The sequence below is a fragment of the Coffea eugenioides genome, chromosome 11, assembly GCF_003713205.1.
Source record: "Coffea eugenioides isolate CCC68of chromosome 11, Ceug_1.0, whole genome shotgun sequence".
Lineage (NCBI taxonomy): Eukaryota > Viridiplantae > Streptophyta > Magnoliopsida > Gentianales > Rubiaceae > Coffea > Coffea eugenioides.
The window spans coordinates 40680527-40699832 of NC_040045.1; the positions used below are offsets into that span (position 1 = coordinate 40680527).

Genomic DNA, 19306 nt, shown 5'->3' on the forward strand with positions numbered 1-19306 from the left:
CTATAAATATAATTCGAGGGAATTAATGTTGTTGGTACTTTTGTCCTTCCCTTGAGGAAACCTCTACTAGAGTTCAAATTTTGAAGCCATTATCATCAAAGATTTGTGAAACAAATTGGTAACTAGTACAAAATGTAGAAAATAAAAATGCTTGTTGTTACATAATTCATGAAGTCTACTAGATCCAAATTTAGGTAACTGGGACTTGTCACATTGATTGATGAAATTATTACTAGTATTTTTCTTTTCCAACTCATTATTGAGAATGATGGCGAGATGATTTGACTCTGTTATGAATCCTTAAGTCAAAGGACTACATATCTTCGCGCTTTCAATAGACCAATATAAGCGGTTCGACTTTATTTCCCAAAAAAATACTGGCACTAATTATTACTTCTACTTACCTGGTTCAGTTGGCAAGTTTCATGAAACTTTTTTTTTTTTTTTATTGGGCTAGAAATTTCATGAAAGGTTGATCGTGACAGAATTGCGGTACGTATAATTTGCCTTAGCTAATGCACGCTTCGTTAGCAGTACAACATCTACATTTGCAACAAGAGATAAATTGGTATTTCAATTAGGGTAAGTAGTTGCAAGTTTTGGCCTATCGAAAGGGATAGGTTGGATGTTCAGATTGCTAATTTTAAGAGAAAATTTTTATATTTTGTGAATATTTCTTACATATTTTTCTTTAATCACTTTTTTATCTTAAATATACTATATTATAAAAAAATTACTATTCTATAGTAATTTTTTTTTAAAAAGAACAACTATTTATAAAGTGCAATTCAAACAACCTATAAGTTACAATAAGAAAAGTAGGTGTCTTTGGATCATCCCTTCCTATTCATTAATTCATTCAATGTCTTTTTTTTTTTTTGAGCCAACACCTACTAGTATTTGGAACTGGCAATGTCGTAATTTAGCCTGAGATGGACACTCAATAGAGTCAATACACAAACATCAATTCCTCAATTATTAATTCTCAGATTTGAAGATTAAACAATCGTAATAGTAGCATTTTTGTGTAGTAAATATATACACAAGCAGACCCACGCTGCAGCTGCTGGTTTGGTATATATGTCATCATCAAAATGTGGGCCCATTCATGCATGACTATTCCCTCTATCACTCTATGTAAAACACAAAGCCGTCAATTCATACTCAAGTATAGTTTAGATGGTAAGAGACATAGATAAAACCACACGAGAGACTTGTGTATTTCTGCTCAAACTTTCTTCTGTAACCGGACAAGTAGTCTAGTGTGGCCGGGAAAAGATTCAGATTGAAGTAAATTTATGTGGGTTTTCCGGTGATGTCATTTGCCGGTGGAAGAACGTCAGTTATGTACTCATCTCTGGTGGTTTTGCTGATCATCATTTCAGTGCTGCATATATGGGTTTTCAGTGAAAAGAGTGGAGGAGTTGGGGCCTTGCGGATATTACCAGGAAGTAGAGTGGCATTGGAGAAAGTAGATCATCAGACACTAAAGAAATCCAACAGCATCAAGAATCATACCCAACTCTTTCGTGAATACTTCAGGCAAAGAGTTTCTGATCTCAACAGTACTAATCAGAATAATGGTACTTTTCAAGAGAGCAAGAGAAGGGTTCCCAGCTGCCCAGATCCTCTCCACAACAAGTAGATTCAAGATTCTCATGTTTTTTTTATGTTTTCCTTTACTTCTCCTTTCTCTCTTTTTTCAATCGAATTAGATTTTTTTTTTGGTTTGATTTAAACCCAAAATACCCACGTTTTTTCTCGTAATCAGAGAGAAGATGTATTTTGATGGTTCTAGTTATATAAAGGGGCAAACCGTGCGTATTTTGGTGCTTAGCAAATGCTCTTTTGGGATTTGGAGACGAAGGAAGTGGAGGATCTTGATGTATATAAAAGTTGAGATTTCTTAATTTTATAGCTATTAATTAGAATGGGAATCATTTGGTGACTGGATGGAAATCTTTTGGTTTCTTGCCTTCTTTACTTCAATTCTTTTTAGCGATTGAATGTAAACCTTTTAGTTACTCGCCTTCTTTACTTCAATTTTTTGTTTAATTGTTGTCATGTATCTCTGTATATTGCATATAGTTTGAGTTCAGCAATCTAGTTGATTGCTGAATAGTTTAAAGTGGGAAGGAAGAAGATGTAGAACCACTGGATATATGTACCGATTCCGTGTAAATTTTGCCAAATCATAATAGATTCTTGTGTTTTCGCTTTCACTGTTTTGATGCAAAATCACTTCACTTTTCACCTTTCGGGACTGATGTATATTTGCTTCTGTCATTGTCTTGGAAGATTGAAACTTTATGGATTTTAGGTAATCATAATTTATGCCTTTTTTAAAGTGTTGAGCTCGGTATTGCAACTTTGGAATTGCTTAAAGTGCATTGTTGTTGATTCGCATCTAGTAAAACGATACTTTTTCATCTTGTGGCCTAGGTAGCACCTATTTTTCCAAAATGGGCAATTCTTTATTCAATTTGATTTGTTTACTCATCTTCTATTCTTCCAAAGCTTTTAACCAAGTTCATGTAAGGTCCTGTGCACAATCTGCTGGTACAACCCCAAAGAAGCTTTTTACAAACAGACCACACTAGCTAGCTGTGTTGATTCATGATTGATGGGGTTGATAGGTTTGGTTGGCTGAAAAGGGCAAAGATTGCCCCTTCAAGATTTGCTGCATTGGTTTTCATTGCCAAAAGCAATCTTGCATCCCGGGAATCAGGAAGAGAATGACATGAGAGTCATAGAAGGGAAGGGCAGGAAAGGATGGTTCAACGGAAAAGATGTTGGCAGAATTGATTGTTTGAAGTGTTGAGCCATTTATTATGTCTTCAATACTCAGGACTTGCTGTTTTTCTCTTCATTTTCGTTGACAACATAATTGTGTATTGTCAATAATCCTCAACGTTAATTTTGATCCTCATTCCTAGATATATATACATAATCTGCAATTCGAGAACAAAAATGTTTATATTTGATTAATTCGTCAAAATTTTAAAAATTAGCAACTAATGCTGGCACTCATTGTAGGACCTTATATTCTTCTCTCCTTCACCTGCTACTATTTCCTCCTATCAATGATCTAGTATAGGATTTGATACAGTCGTCTTGCTCTCGAGCAATTAAAAACTGTATAATTAATTAATTTCTAGGGTCAAAGAGCAACTCACTAGTGATTCGACTTCATTCAACCGACAAAGACATGCTCCTTGGTCAATTTGGTCAAAACAGTCACTATGCAATGAGGCTTACAGGTTTCCAATTAATAATTCATTTGGTTGTTTAATCATTGATGATGAATTGCATAAATGAGGTTAAGGTCATGTAGTCAAAATATCACATGAAGATATCTGATTTTCACTGTTTACCCAAAAAGAAGACAAAGCATGATTTTTGACCGGCAAACACTGAATCCAAAACACAACTCTTAGTGAAATGTGAACGAGCTACGTCCAAAGTTGTTTACATAAATTATTCCTGTTCTGGCTTTGAAAAATGAAACCCACAAATATAACGTAAAACTACAGAAGGTTGGCTTTTCCAATTTTTGTTTGTGAGCTTTGATTCTTCCATGGCCAGGCCAGAAGGGGATCTTACTGTTACCTTGAGAAGATTGTTCGTCCGTACTAACACGAGGCCAGTTGATTCCAAACAAACAGTGTTTTCTCAATTTAAAAAAAAAGGAAGGGGATAAAATAAACAAGAAAGAGCCGAGTTGATTATGAAGATGGATAGATGGACAGAGGGATGGAAAAATCAAGATTGGAATAGCTCCAAAAGTTGATGGCAGCAGTATAAATATATTTAGGTCTTCCAGTGAAGTAGTTGTCCTGTTTACGTAAAAAGTGCATGCAGACAAGAAAACATAATCGCTGAGTGAGAACAAAAGTTACAGGGTTATGTCAGGGGTATTTTGGGCATGCCATCATAATAACTACTGTAGTATTAATGGTAGTTGTTTCGACCTTGTTGGCTGCTGCTTCATCTTTTGAATTATAACTTCTTGGAACACTGCTCAGAATGAAGTCAAATTCTAAATCACATTTCTGTTTCGAGCCTGATACTTTGGAAAGTTATTTGAAAAAGCCTGTTTGTATTGTTATATTGTAACGAGTTGGTGTATTTCAAATAAAAAAATAATTGAAAAATATATTCATAAGAAACGTAAAATTTTAAGAAGAAAAATAACAATCAAAACGAGGTCCAAATATTGCAAGAAATATACGGGTGGAGAACATATGTGTTCGTGCAATGAGAATAATAAGCTTATCTACGTCAGATCTAAATAGAAACAGAGGGAAGATTGGGAGGAGGGGATACATTGCATGGAAGAGAGAGCAGGGAAACCGATGTGAAAAAATGAACACGTATCGTGCGGCGGAAGGAGTTAATAAAAGCTGAGCTGAGGGAGTGATTAGAAGGGCAATGTGAGATTTTGTTTGGTAGTGATTTGGAATTGGAATCAAATTGACTCTCCCTCTGTCCTCATTATCTGACTGCTTCCCCAACTCCAGTCATTAATTTCTGTTCTTTGGCTTCAGTTCATCGATGCCTACGTCCTCCCTTCTCTTACTAACAATATTCAAATGCAATTCAATCCAATCATGTATGCTCTTTAGCTAGCAAATTGAAGAATTCAATACATAGATTAAGAAAACTATGCATGATTATTAACTAATAGTAATGAGTTCTGATCCTGTAAATGGTGCGTGTATCATATGATTGTGCAACGACAAGTTATTTGCATAAGAATGAATGCAAAATGATAGGTCTAGTTGATTATGGATTTTTTTTTTATAACTTCAAGATTATTAAGTTCCACAATTCTCTCAACTTGCTTAACAATTATAAAAGAAAGAAAAAATGGCCAATTTAATCCCTAAACTTTTTTTTTCATCAATTTAGTCTCTATATATATATTTTTTTTGTAGTCAATCTGATCCCTAAACTTATATTTCGATTTTAATCAAGAAACTCAACGGCGGCGTCACCACATAATTTCCATCAGGCTCTTAATCGAGCAACTCAGGAGGAATATTTTAGGGACTTTAATGCTGGGGGCTAAATCGACGGAAAAAAAAGTTTAGGGACTAAATTTGTCATTTTCCCTAAAAGAAAGAAATGAACATTAGTTTTTGTAAATGTGTTTCCGCATGAACCATACTTCTACAGTTTGGGAAGAGGTACAATTTTTTGTCAGACACTAATATGATCTATATGCTAACTGCAGAGGCCCCATCCTGGGCCTGTACACGTGGCAGCCCAAGGTCGACCCGAGCTGGGCTTGCACCCCGAGCCCACGGGGAACCAGCCCAGGGTGCGCGGCAGCTAGGGCTCCGGGAGGCTCCCGAGGGCCACCCCGCAGAGGGCGGGAAGAATCCCCCTCAGTGCGGGGTTCAGAGCTATCCGCGGCCAGTCCCGGAACGTACGGAGGTCGGACTCCTCAACAGGTATAAATGGTAACACATACCCACTGCACAAGGTACGCTCACTATTGGCAATTCACCCCTACTGCTTTACTGTTAGTACTTTCCCTGCTCACCGGAAAACTAACTTGATCGTCGGAGTGCCCTCGGGGACCACCTAAGGGCCCCTCGTTAGCTCACCCTTGTTTGCTTAGCAGGCTTGGAACCAGCTCTTCCATCAGCACCCCGAGCTCATCAGGTCAGCTCGGTCAGGGGAAGTTCCGTGCTTCTTCAGTTGGCGCCGTCTGTGGGAACGGAGATACGAGTATTTGTGTTGATGGCGAGAACGCGTTCCAAGCGAACCGTGGATAACACTGAGCCCGGAGCCGGCGAGGGATCCCGGCGGTTGGAGACCGAGGCAGCTCGAGGCGCCGGGGGCTCGACCCTTTCTGGGGAACGGAAACAGCAGATCTATCAGTTTGTGACCGAGAATCTCCCCATGCTGGAAGACATCATCCGGCAGGCGAATGGGGGGGGGGGAGAGACTGGCGGTGCGCAGACCTCTAAGGCGAAGGGGAAGGAGAGGGAGTCGCGCCCCATCCCCTCAGAGGACGAGTCGCGGGACCAGCCCCCCAGGAGGAAACGACCGCGGACTCCTCCCAGGCCGCAGGCCTCGATGGTCGGGGACAGTGAGAAGTATTCCCGCGACCGGTCCGCCGGGGGTCGGCTGAGGAACCCCTCCTCATGGAAGCTTGCGCGGAACGAACAGGAGCGCTCCCCCGCCCGATCTGTCAGGAGTCGCCCGCGCGACCCACCCCAATGGCAGCCCGTCCGGGACGAGCTCGAGCAGATCCTGCGACCACAACCGTACGGGGATAACTATGCAGCCTCGCCCTTCACCTGGGAGGTCGAGGACTACCCGTTACCTCGGAGGTTTAAAATCCCGAACATTGAGCTGTACGATGGTTCGACTGACCCGGAAGACCCCCTCTCGGTCTTCCTGACGCACATGCGTCTACAAATCGCCGCGGATGCCCTCCGCTGCAAGGCCTTCCCCATGTTTCTCAAGAGTAAGGCACGGCTTTGGTTTCAGGGCCTGGCACCGGGATCTATCCAGAGTTTCACCGAGCTGGCCAGACAGTTCGCCGCCCAGTTCGTCTCCTCGAAGACCTATTCGAAAAACGCGGCCCACCTGATGGCCATCAAGCAGAAGCCGGATGAGTCCCTGAAGAACTTCATGACGCGCTTCAACACAGAGAGCCTACAGATCAGGGATAAGGATGAAAAGGTGGTCATGGCTGCCTTCATGAATGGGTTAAGGGTAGAGGAGCTCTACTACAAGCTTGTTGAACAGCCTCCCAAGAATCTGGGAGAGCTCCTGAACCGGGCTCACGCTGCCGCTAACGCAGAGGAGGCCGGCCGTTTGAAACGGGAATCAGATCGGGAGTTCGGGGACAGGAAAGGACGAGCAAACCCCCCTGAAACTAAGGACGGCCAAGCCAGGAAGAACGTCTTCGATCGCCTCTCCAAGGATAGGGCCCCCGCTCAACCGCCGCTCCCTGAAAAAGGGTACACACCCCTAACTCGGCCAAGGGCCAAATCCTGGCTGTCATGGAGACAGAGGGCCTGGGAGACCGGCCGCCTAAAATGGGCACACCTCGGAATAAGAGGAATCAGGACCGGTACTGTGCCTTCCACAGGGACGTCGGGCATGACACCGAGGGGTGTTGGGCCCTAAAGAGGGAGATCGAGGACCTCGTTCAGCGCGGCTTCCTGGGTCGATTTGTGCGACAAGGTCGCCCGGCCAGGAGCCGGGACGCACCTACCGCGGAGAGAGAGGCGAGGGCCAGCACCGTGACCGACCTGATCGGCGTGGCGCACCCCGGAATTATTCACCCGACCAAGACGCACAGAACTTGGCCGGGGTGATAAACACCATTGCTGGCGGTCCCACAGGGGGAGACAGTCATACAGTTCGGAAAAATAAGCGACCTCCTCCCGGGGGAGACGACTCCCTAAAACGCCTGCGCATGGACGAAGAGATCACTTTCGGGCCGAGGGACGCGGTTCCCCTAGCATCTGGGAACCATGAAGCTATAGTCATCGATGTGGTGACCAACAACTATCGGGTGAAGAAGGTATACGTCGACCAAGGCAGTGCGGTCGACATTATGTTCTATCGGGTGTTCAAGGAGCTCGGCCTGGAGGACGGACAGCTGACCCCGGTTCGGACCCCCCTGGTAGGCTTTACCGGACCGCCTGTCACCCCGGAGGGAATGATCAACCTGATGGTCACGGTAGGGCAAGCCCCCAAGTGCCGGACCATCCCCGTCAATTTCGTGGTGGTCAAGCAGCCGTCCCCGTACAACATATTCCTTGGCCGGCCCGCTTTGAATGCCCTCCGAGCGATCCCTTCAACGCTCCACCTCAGCGTTAAATTCCCCACCCTGTAAGGAATTGCCGAGGTGCATGGGGATCCAGAAGTGGCCCGAACCTGTTACCTAGCCATGCTCAGAGGGCCTGAGAAGGTGGTCGCCCAGACGACCAGCTTGGAGCCCTACATCCCGAGGGAGGAGGACCGGCAACTGGATACTCCGGATGCGTTCGAGGAATTTTCGTTAAAGGATGGGAGGCCTGACCAGACCGTCCGAATTGGTGCGTCGCTGCCGCCCAGAGAGAAGGACGACCTGAAGGCCCTCTTAAGGGAATACGCCCAAGTTTTCGCTTGGACGGTAGAGGACATGCCCGGGATTCCGACCGACCTGGCCGTCCACCACCTTAACATAGATCCTCGCTTCAAACCGGTGAAGCAGAAAAAGAGGAACTTCGCTCCCGAGAGGAATGAGGTGATCAGGAAGGAGGTTGGAAAGTTGCTGGAATCCAAAATCATCATGGAAGTCTACTACCCGACCTGGTTGGCCAACCCTGTTCTGGTAAAGAAGGAGGACCAGTCCTGGAGGATGTGCGTCGACTTCACGGATCTCAATAAACTTGCCCGAAATCCCCCTTGCCATATACTAGTAAATCCACGGACCGGATGCCTTTAAGGGAACACCAGAAAGAATGGCCAGGAGGATCGAGAAAAAACATCCTTTGTCACAGGAAGGGACCACTGCTACCGGTACGAGCCGTCGGGAGAGGAACCGACTACCTACCAGCGTTGGCAACAAGTTGTTCCAGGACCAAATCGGCAGGAAATGGAGGTCTACGTGGACGACATGATCGTCAAGAGCCGGCTGGACCACAACTCGTCCCCGACCTGAGGGAATCTTGAGCATCCTCCGCCGGAGAGTCGGATGCGGTTGAACCCGAAGAAGTACGCCCAGAACTTGGCAGGAGTGATAAACACCATTGCCGGCGGTCCCACGGGGGGGGACAGCCATGCAGCTCGGAAAAACAAGCGATCTCCCCCAGCGGGGGACGACTCCCTAAAACGCCTGCGAATGGATGAGGAGATCACCTTCGGGCCGAGGGATGCGGTTCCCCTATCATCTGGGAACCATGAGGCCATCGTCATCGACGTTGTGACCAACAACTATCGGGTGAGGAAGGTGTACGTCGACCAAGGGAGTGCGGTCAACATTATGTTTTATCGGGTGTTCAAGGAGCTCGGCTTGGAGGACGGACAGCTGACCCCGGTTCGGACACCCCTGGTGGGCTTTACTGGACCGCCTGTCAACCAAGAGGGAATGATCAACCTGATGGTCACGGTAGGGCAGGCCCCCAAGTGCCGGACCATCCCCGTCAACTTCGTGGTGGTCAAGCAGCCATCCCCGTACAACATATTCCTTGGCCGGCCCGCTTTGAATGCCCTCCGAGCGATCCTCTCAACGCTCCACCTCAGCGTTAAATTCCCCACCCTGGAAGGAATTGCCGAGGTGCATGGAGATCCGGAAGTGGCCCGAACTTGTTATCTCGCCATGCTCAGGGGGCCTGAGAAGGTGGTCGCCCAGACGACCAGCTTGGAGCCCTACATTCCGGGGGAGGAGGAGCGGCAACTGGATACTCCGGATGTGATCGAGGAATTTCCGGGGGAGTCCTACATCCCGGGGGAGTCGAAGCCCCGCGACCAATTGCTCTTTGTAGATGGGTACAGAGCCTGGGGGAGGTCGGCAAGCCCGATCGGTGGGCCCGGCAGCTCGGGGCTCGAAAGCCGGAGGAATGGAGAATGAGGCGGCCAGCTCGGCCACCGCCTCGGGCGAGAGGGTGGTCTCCTCCCGGTCGGGGTGGCCGTAGTTGAACCCAGGGTCATCCCCCTGCTCGGCAGCAGGGGTCCCCTCTGAGGAGTCCCTGTCCTTCCCAGCTCCCTCCTGGGCTCCGCCAGGAGAGTTATGCGGCGACTTGGGGGAGGGGACAGAAGTGGCTTGCTGCTCGATGAAGGCATCGAGCTCGGCCGCCTCCATCCGGAGTTGGGCAGAAGGAGAGTGGGCGGATGGTGAGCTCATGATGTCGACAGGCTCAAGCAAATCAGGAATGGGAGATGATGAAGATGAAGATGAAGAGGAGATGAAGATTCTGGTGGCTCTACGGCAGACTGGAGTCTGGGAGGCGGTGGAAGTGACGTCGGAGAGGCCCGACATAAAATGCAAAGGGTAGCAAAAGGAGGAAAGGAAATGCGAAAAAAGAGGGGGAGGGACTTACTGATGATCGGAGCGAAGAAAGGGGTGGACCGGTCGCCGGAATCTGGGTGCTGTTGGCCGGAAATGCACTACTGGGAGTTGGAAACGCACGAGAAAAGGGGAAAATGACAAATAGAGTTAACCGGATTTTGGCGGCCGCTATTTATAGGGAACAAAATGGGGGGAAACGGTTACTTGAATTTGAACCGCCCCATGTGAACGCATTAAATGGGGGTACGGAGACCGAAGGGACGCGACAACTGAAAGGACGCGGACGCCGCTTCCCAATGTCAGCACTGCACCGGGGGTGACCGCGGCAGAACGGTGTGATGATGGGCTTCCACGTGGCTAAGCGATAGATCAGGTCTACCCGGGAGCCTGACCTAATCTAGGGCTAGTGCAGAGACCCCATCCTGGGCCTGTACACGAGGCAGCCAGGGTCGACCCGAGCTGGGCTTGCAACCCCGGGCCCACGGGAACCAACAAGGGTGCGCGGCAGCTAGGGTTCCGGGAGGCTCCCGAGGGCCACCCCGCAGAGGGCGGAAGAATCCCCCTCAGTGCGGGGTTCTGGTGTTTATCACTCCTGCACAATTTCTCGGGTAGAGCGATTCAGAATCTTCTGGAAAATGTCTGCCGCTTTGGGAATCCCGCATGTCCTGATATCCGACAACGCGGCGACAGTTTTGCTGAAAATCCCTTCAAAAGTTGGTGCGCAGAGCTCGGGATAACCAGCACTTCACCTCGGTCGGCACCCTCAGGCCAAACGGTCAGGTGGAGAAATGTCAACCGAACCATCCTGCAGGGGCTGAAGACTAGACTGGAGCTCGCCCAGTCTAACTGGCTGGATAAACTTCCTAGTGTCCTTTGGACTTACCGCACTACGCCAGGACGGCAACCCATGAGACCCCGTTCTCTCTAACTTACGGAGTAGAAGCGGTGGTACCCGCGGAGATTGGTCTCCCCTCGCTCCGGACACAGAACTTCGTTGCGACGACCAACGAGGAAAAGCTGAGATATAACTTGGACACGCTGGAGGCTAAGCGTGAGGAAGCAGCGGTGCGAATGGCTAAGTACAAAAGTCAGATCTCCCGCTACCACAACGCCAAGGTTAGGTCCGTATAGTACCAGCCGGGCGACCTGGTCCTGAGGAAGAACTCGGTCAGCCGAACTCATGGCTCCAATAAGCTTGATCCTAACTGGGAAGGGCCGTACAAGGTCTTAGAGGCAAACCGAGCTGGGTACTGCAAACTCGCAAGGATGGATGGATCCGAGGTACCCCGCACCTGGCACTTCTCCAATCTGCGACTGTTTGTAGCTAGGCCTGTCAACGGGTCGGGTCTAGACCCGGATCCGGATCGGATCCGTGAAATTATTGCGGGTATGGGTAGGGATTTAATTCCGTTTCCCGGATCCGGATCCGGATCCGTTTTGCCAAACAAAAAAACGGGTCGGATACGGAATATAGTATTCCGACCCGTATTAGACCCGGATCCGGATATAAATGAATTAATAATTTAAAAAATATATATTTATCAATATAATTTGATTAGGGTGATGTATTTTAATAAAGTTAATTTGATTTCTTTTCTTATTTGGTTTTTTCTTTGCATTAGTTAGAAATTAGTTTACAAATATATTTTTTTCTCATTTTTATTAGAAATTATAAATTTTGGTAAATTTGTTCGGGTAGACCCGGATCCGGATCCGGGACCCGCCGGATCCGGATCCGGAACATAGAATAAAAGACCCGTCGGGTAAACGGGTCGGATCCGGATCCGGCATAGTAATTCGGGTCCGGGTCCGGAATAATGAATTCCGGCCCGGACCCGGCCCGTTGACAGCCCTATTTGTAGCGTAGGTTAGACCAGGATTTTCAGTTGTCTGATTCTTTCGAATTTCAGTTACATCATTCAATAAAGGCTAGACTTTCAAGTTATTTGTTTGTCTTCTGAGTTTTAATCTTACACTAGCACACTTAGCGTTCCCTCGCTAAATGTCCTAGTGGGGGGCTACGGAGTCTATCACGAGAGTGTTCGACCCAGGAGGTCGGCACGGTGGAAAAGCCTTTGAAGGATTCTGAAAGTTTAACGCTCGACCCAAGAGGTGTGTTCGACCCAGGAGGTCGGCACGGTGGAAAAGCCTTTGAAGGATTCTGAAAGTTTAACGCTCGACCCAGGAGGTCGGCAGGACCATCCTGAAAGTTTCAAGTGAACTATTGTGGGTTCGTTGGAATTCGGGAGTTCGGCATTCCTCATAAAATTCTAATAAAAATTTTCTTTTTAACTTTATCCTGGAATGTCCAGAATTATTGGGGTTAAATTTATCCTTGTACATCTCTTTACTCTGTTACCAAATATTAGACCATAATTATTTTAAAGAATGAATCTAGTTGTTTAAAATATTTTTCTTTGTTAAGTTTAAGATATTATTTTTCTAAACTTTTGTACACAATGTATATGGATTTCTTTTTTTGCACTTGATACACAATGAAAACATAAAAAAAAAAAGAGAACATGAATGCATGATTTCATGTAATTTAATTTTTTATAAATTGGTAATTATACTACTAGTGAAAAGAAAAACTAGAATAAAGTTTCATATTTCATAATTAATAGATATTATCATCAAGTATTTCAATAAGTACATAATTTATCCTTAAAATAAAGAAAAAAAATTCAAAATTCCCTGTACAAAGTAAGCAAATAGCATAGCACAAACAAATACACTAAAACGAAAAACACATACTGTCCTATGTTATATTTCAAGATAATTAATTCAAATTTGCATAGAATTTATTCCAACATGACATCTAAAAATTCATTATAGCAAACATTAAAAATGGAATGCACGTTCTATTCTCACTTATGTTCCACACATCGAAACAAATTTTGGGTAGAAAGAACTTTACATTTTGAGCATTCCAGTGTACTAAACTAAACGCGGGGGCGGGGCCACATAGTTTTTCAGTAATAAGGAGTAACATTATACATTAGTTGACGAAATTGGTCCAAGCTAAGCTATGGACCAAAGCCCAAAATAGAGCACAATCCATCCCTGAACACTTGGTTTCTTAATCAAGATGATGCAATCATCGAAAGGTACCCATCCTGTCACCCAATCCACTCTTTTCCAATTGCCTCCACCATTTTCATTTTTCCCAAATGATTTCATATCTTTCTCCCTTCTCTTTTTTCCCTTTTGCTTGGTCTTTATTTTTTTTTTTTGGGGGGGGAGGGGGTGGTTGTAGGGGTTGGAGGAGAAGAGACCAAATAGTAGTGTTCATAATATCTGTAAGGTTTATTTATTTACGAAAATAGTCCACAACTTTCAGACCCTGAAAACAAGATGAACAAAGCATTGGATGTCCCAGAAGTCTGACCGAACATTACTGGGCCAGTTACAGCCCAGATAGACAAACTGAGAAAAATACTCAGACCTTTGCCTACAAAATTAAGTAAAAGATTTTTGTTTTTTGTTTTCCCTTCTGGCACAAGTGTAATTTAATCAAATTTCACATGGTAAAAACTCTTACAATCTTGAAATGAATAGGGTTTCAGGATTCAGTTGTCTCAGAAAAAGAATTTATCACGTCGCAGTGTAAAAGACTCCAGTACAGATTCCCATCGTATGCATGCAAGCTAGTATCCAGTACAAAGTCTCAACCCCATTACTTGAGTAAACACAAACAAAACATACAGAGGAAAAATGGAAAGAGAAAAGAAAATTGGCCTAGATTGTTCTCGTAAATATGGTCATAATACGAAGTCTTCTTCGAGTGAAGCCAATAAATTATTTGTATTTGCTCTCATTGAAGCTACGCAGCTCATTTTCTTACTTCCAAGAAGTATGCACACTAATTCAAGAGAAGATATCAGGTCCTGACTTTCAAACTCTTTTCTTTTTCTCTTCCTCTTACAAGGTATGAAATCTTCCATTGAACTAAAAAAACAAAGTATACACTAATTCAAGGCATAATTTCAGAAGCTCCTCCTGAGGTTTTTGACAATTTCACTAGCTTCCCCTGAAGTTTGTAAAATTACACAAACCTTCCCTGAGATTAAGGTTTTGATAACAAAGTTAGTCAATTAGAAAAAGTAACATTAAAAAAGTATGCATGTACATAAGTTGTATTAGTAAAAGAATAAAAATTTAGAATCTAAATTATTGGTACGCACGGTTGATCAAACTCGTTGGAATCTTTCCAGCTGGATCAACACTTGAAGTCGGGGCAACTTGATCAACCACATCAATTGTAGAGTAAGAGCTGCATTGGCATTAGGCTCCGGTTATTGAATCGGGTAAAATTTCGGGAAATCTTTTATTGTGCATTTGGGTCATAAATGGTTCTTACACTTTTATCTCTGCACATAAAACAAAAGGTCGTAAAATGATTTGTCATACGAGCTGTGATCAAAGCAGTATAAACCACATATGGAAATGTACAGAGATCACTGACCAATCCTTTTCTCAGGGTGTACGTATGTGATCATGTGTATGGAACAGTTATGCTCAGACTTGTATAGATAACATGAACAATTTAATGGGGCTGTTAAATGAACTGCCCGGAATGAGAAAGAGCTGAAAAATAGCTATATTTGGGATAAGAAATTAAGATCCTCCAACCTCATAGGCTGTGCCATTAATTATCCCAATATATGCAGAGAGTACCAAAATTATTAAGTTGACATCGATGATTAGATGCTTCAATCACAGGAGATATTTGCATTGTTTAGGCAATTTTTTTGTTAAGCGTCGCGATTATCTTTGATCAGGTGGTCATTTTGGGGTGGGTAGAAGCACTAGCAAGTTGCGAGTCAATTCTAATTCTAACTTAAAATTGTGACTCAATCAATTCATTTTTATTTCTTAACTTTCTCATGTCCTAGCTTGAATGACCAGTTTATCTTAGTTCCCTTTAGTGGATTACATAATAATGAAGAGTAAATCTTTGAAAATTAATAAAGTGACTTAATTTTTAATTGGCCAATCATGGCACTACTGAATTATTTGATTTGGACACCTATTAATAATATAATCTAAAAATAGAAAAGACCAATTTTTTTAATACTATTTGACAATTTTGAAAGTCAACTATATATGATCAATTTGTTGAAAATTACACAAATAGTGGACATCATAAACTAAAAGAAAAATGTAAGTTGCACAACATTTTAGGATTATATGAAACCAATTGTGTGAAACATGTCAAACTTGTCTACTTACATACATATTGGTTTAACATGCTATCACAAATTTTGGCACTCACAAATGACCAAAGCAGTAAAGCCAATAATAAAAAAAAAATGCCATATGTATTCTTTCATAGATTTTGACACTTAAACACGACCAAAGTAGTAAAATCACTAAAAAAAATGATTAATTTTGTATATACTATCATCGTTAGATGTATGAAAACTAATTTAAATTTGAATTTAAAATTCAAATTTTGCATATGCGTCATGCGTTCAATGGTAACAGTTATACACTATCAAAGTATATAAGACTAACTCGCCATATGCATGCTTTGGCAAATTTTAACACTTAAGTAAAACCATTAATAAAAGTGCCATATGTACCCATAAATGCAATTCAGATACAAAAATGATGTTCATTGAGTTCACACTTTTGAAGTTGTTTGGTGGAATGTTTTTAATTCCTCCACATTATTTTTCTTTGCTTGGCAATTTAGCATTAGAAGAGCATTTACAACTATCTATCTTTTAGATTTTGACATTTTTGTCTAATATGGTAGCTCCCTCCTGTTGAAACCAATTATGAAGCTCATGGTTGACAAAAAGTACCTCAAACTAGTAATTCAATCACTACCTTCCACTGCTATTAACAATTCCAGATCAAATTAACCGAATGTTACTAGCTGCTTATGCATTAGTAATAAAGTCCAATTCCTAGTAAAGTTGCACAATAACATTGAACTTCTCCCAATTAGTAACATGGGCTACACAATTGGAAGGAGTTTAGGAGTTCTTAATTCTTAAAGCTCAATTTAGAGGACAAAATAATGCAAAAATCCAAAATCTTGTGTGTTAGGATAGATTAACGTAAGAGGTTTTATGGTTATAGTAAAACCGGAGGCTGAAGGCATTAGGCGCCCATAGTCTCTCACCCGAACAGGGCTTTTTTTATTTTTTTTTTAATTTTTTTGCCTTCAGCCTAATTTTGGGAAACTTTTAAGTGAAAAAGCGTAACGAATTATGGGTGCCAAAAGATACTTCCTGAAAATCGGGAGGCTGGGGGGCGGGGAAGGTGTTTTCCGGGGCGTTTGTGGCGAACCGCACGGTGTTTAGAGGCTTATTCACGTGCTCATCACGCACGACTTTAGCACCTGTTCTGGAAGAAACGGAATCTTTTATGGCGTGATTTTTACACATGATTTCTCCATCCTCGCATGTTGTCCATTTTATATCTAGATTCCACCCTCCAGGTTGTGCCTAATTTACAGTCAAAAACCCTATTTAGTTTTTTAGTCTATTTTTTTTAATTGAAAAATGAAAATCCCCCCTTTTTTTTTTTTACGACCATTCTATTTTGCACTTTTTTTCCCCTTTCTTTGTGAAATAGTGCACTTGCAGAAAAACATTTTATTGGAGAAAAGTAAAGTTGCAACTACTACGAGTCTTTGGCACTTTTATAACAAGTCAACAAGCCAAGTGAGCAAAGAGAATCATGAAAAAGTTCTTACTTTCATTGCATGAATAACTTAATTTGAACAATAAGGGAATTAATAGCAAAAATTAATCAACATTATTGTGTCTACACACGTTGATTTGGTGATAAATAAACTAGGATGCTAATTAGGAATCCATATATTGAGAGCAAAACATATATTATTGGGTTCAAATCCCACACAAATGTGTATTTTATCCATATATAGGTCTCATTACAAAGAACTATTTGTGTTAATTATATTAATTGTTTTGACAAGATGCAGAATTCTTTTCATGCTATCCTCATATTGGACGGAAAATTACCTAATCCAGCTAATATTCTTATATCTTAGTTCTCTTTTCATTTCGGTTTAAAGTTAATTCCTTTCATTTAAAACATTAGGCAGCTGATTTACCCTAATCACAGAGTCATAGGAGATCCTAGGGAACATGCATGACTAATCTAAACTAACTACATAAATAATTCTCTATCAATAAATGCAAAAAGTAACACTAATAAATTACAAATACAAAAAAACTTGGAATTGCTGCCAAGTCGACTTAATTGAAACTCTCATCAACGACCAAGAGGAGCTTCTACCAAAACTTTGTCCAACGTTAAAATTAAAACACAAGATGTCGTACGTACTACCCATGTAAGACATCATGCAGAACCCCAAAGTAATTGGTGGTAATATTTTAATCTTTAGCATCACGAACCAACTTGCATTAATTCTTTATTAAGCAATATATATATATGTATATTATAAAATATACAGTTTTCGTGTGCTATCGTCCCAGTGATCTCTATTGGAGGAAGCCGCTTGCGGGTCATCCCTCATTAGCTTTCTACTCCCACAATAAATACCCCTTCTCTTTTCTTCCTCCCATTCTATCCCTTGCTTCTCACAGTTTTTCAGAGAGTTCTCTCTTCCTAGTCCACTCTCCCCTCTTCTCTCTGCGTCTGTAGAGTGTTTGAGCTGATATGAGGATGAGCTGCAATGGCTGCAGAGTCCTCCGCAAAGGCTGCGGTGAAGACTGCACACTTAGACCATGCCTTCAATGGATCAAAACCCCTGAATCCCAAGCCAATGCTACCGTCTTTCTTGCCAAGTTTTACGGCCGTGCCGGCCTCGTCAACCTCATCAATGCTGGCCCTGATCACCTCCGCCCAGGTATATCACACATATATCCCAGTTTAGTTATGGACGGACTCAGAAAGTTTTAGATTTTAAATTTTTTTAAAAAAAACTCTTAAGGATTTATATTGGATTTTTTCAACTTTGGAGGTGACTGTCCCTCCTCCCTGCACCTAAAGTCTGCGACTTTTGTAACAAGATAGTGTTCCATATGCAAATATATAATTGGATGTTACCTGAATTTCAATGTGCTGATTTTTTTTTTTTTTTGGTTATGTGTACAGAGATATTCAGGTCACTGCTTTATGAAGCATGTGGGAGAATCATCAACCCTATATATGGATCCGTGGGGTTGCTGTGGTCTGGAAATTGGCAACGCTGCCAAGCAGCTGTGGAGGCAGTCTTGGAGGGCTCTCCGATCATGCAAGTCTCTACCGATGATGCTGCAGCAGGGGGACACCCTATCACGCCCCTCAAGGACTGTGACATACGTCACCTCAGCAAGAAGTCAAATGGGATTCACCGGGTTAGGACCCGGAACCGGTTCAAGAGGTCGGGTTTCAAAAGCCAGGTTGACTCGGTGCCTGAGTTCATGAACGAGACAACTAAGTTTAGTATCACCGGCTGGAATGACGATGAAGAGAACGATGGTTCCGAGGAGGAGTTGATCAAGAGGGCGCCGAGTCATGACTCGTTCTCGGTCGAAACAGTGGAGCCCACTCTGGTGAACCGGGCTGAACAGGGTCGGGTTGTGAAGTCCGAGACCATCATGGTTGGTGAAGATGATGACTTGGTTTTGGACCTGACTTTAGGGGTGAATCCAGTGGTACGCACCCACCTGTCTGCTGGTGGAAGACGCCTCTGATGCAGACGCGTCTAAGCAGAATACGGTACCAGATTTTGGCGGCTCTTGCTTTTGTGCTGATCTTTTAGAGAATTAGATTGTTGTTACCTCTTGAGTTTTAAGTCCTTACTTTTCCCTTTTTTTTTAGTCAAGTGTCAAAGCTTGTGAGTTTTTTAGCATTTGCAGGGTTGAGTTATGACTAATTTTGATGATGTACAGGAGGTGGAAAGATATTATATGTAGAATATTTTACATACAAAAATGTTCTCAACTAATTATAACTCACAAGATTTGGCCTATCTTTTTTATTTTAATTCTCCCTCTTTCCGGGAGATATAAGAATAATCGTGCACATTTGGAGACACATATCACTCACGTTCGTGAACTAGGTAGATTCAATATTTATTGGGTGAGAGACCTAATAAATTCATTAATAGCAGGATTTTGACATTGTTTTTTCACCGTTCATACGTTACGCGGAAAGTTTGAGAAATAAATCCAAGAAACTTGTTTTTAAGCAAATTTAGGAAATTTTGCTTTAAAAGCTTATAACTATAGCTCATCAGCACTTGAGGTTTTGGGGGTGGTAATATGGCTAATAATTAAGAATTGGCATTACTATTGCGTC

General features: G+C 43.0%; 1 protein-coding gene across 1 annotated transcript; it reads left to right on the plus strand.

Moving 5' to 3' along the window:
- The first annotated feature begins 17612 nt into the window (after nucleotides 1-17612).
- LOC113754440 (LOB domain-containing protein 40-like) lies at nucleotides 17613-18743 on the plus strand. The gene is made up of 2 exons (XM_027298850.1): nucleotides 17613-17870; nucleotides 18119-18743. Exons 1-2 carry the CDS (start codon nucleotides 17681-17683, stop codon nucleotides 18697-18699), a joined length of 771 nt encoding a protein of 256 aa, XP_027154651.1. The 5' UTR covers nucleotides 17613-17680; the 3' UTR covers nucleotides 18700-18743.
- The last annotated feature ends 563 nt before the right edge of the window (nucleotides 18744-19306 follow it).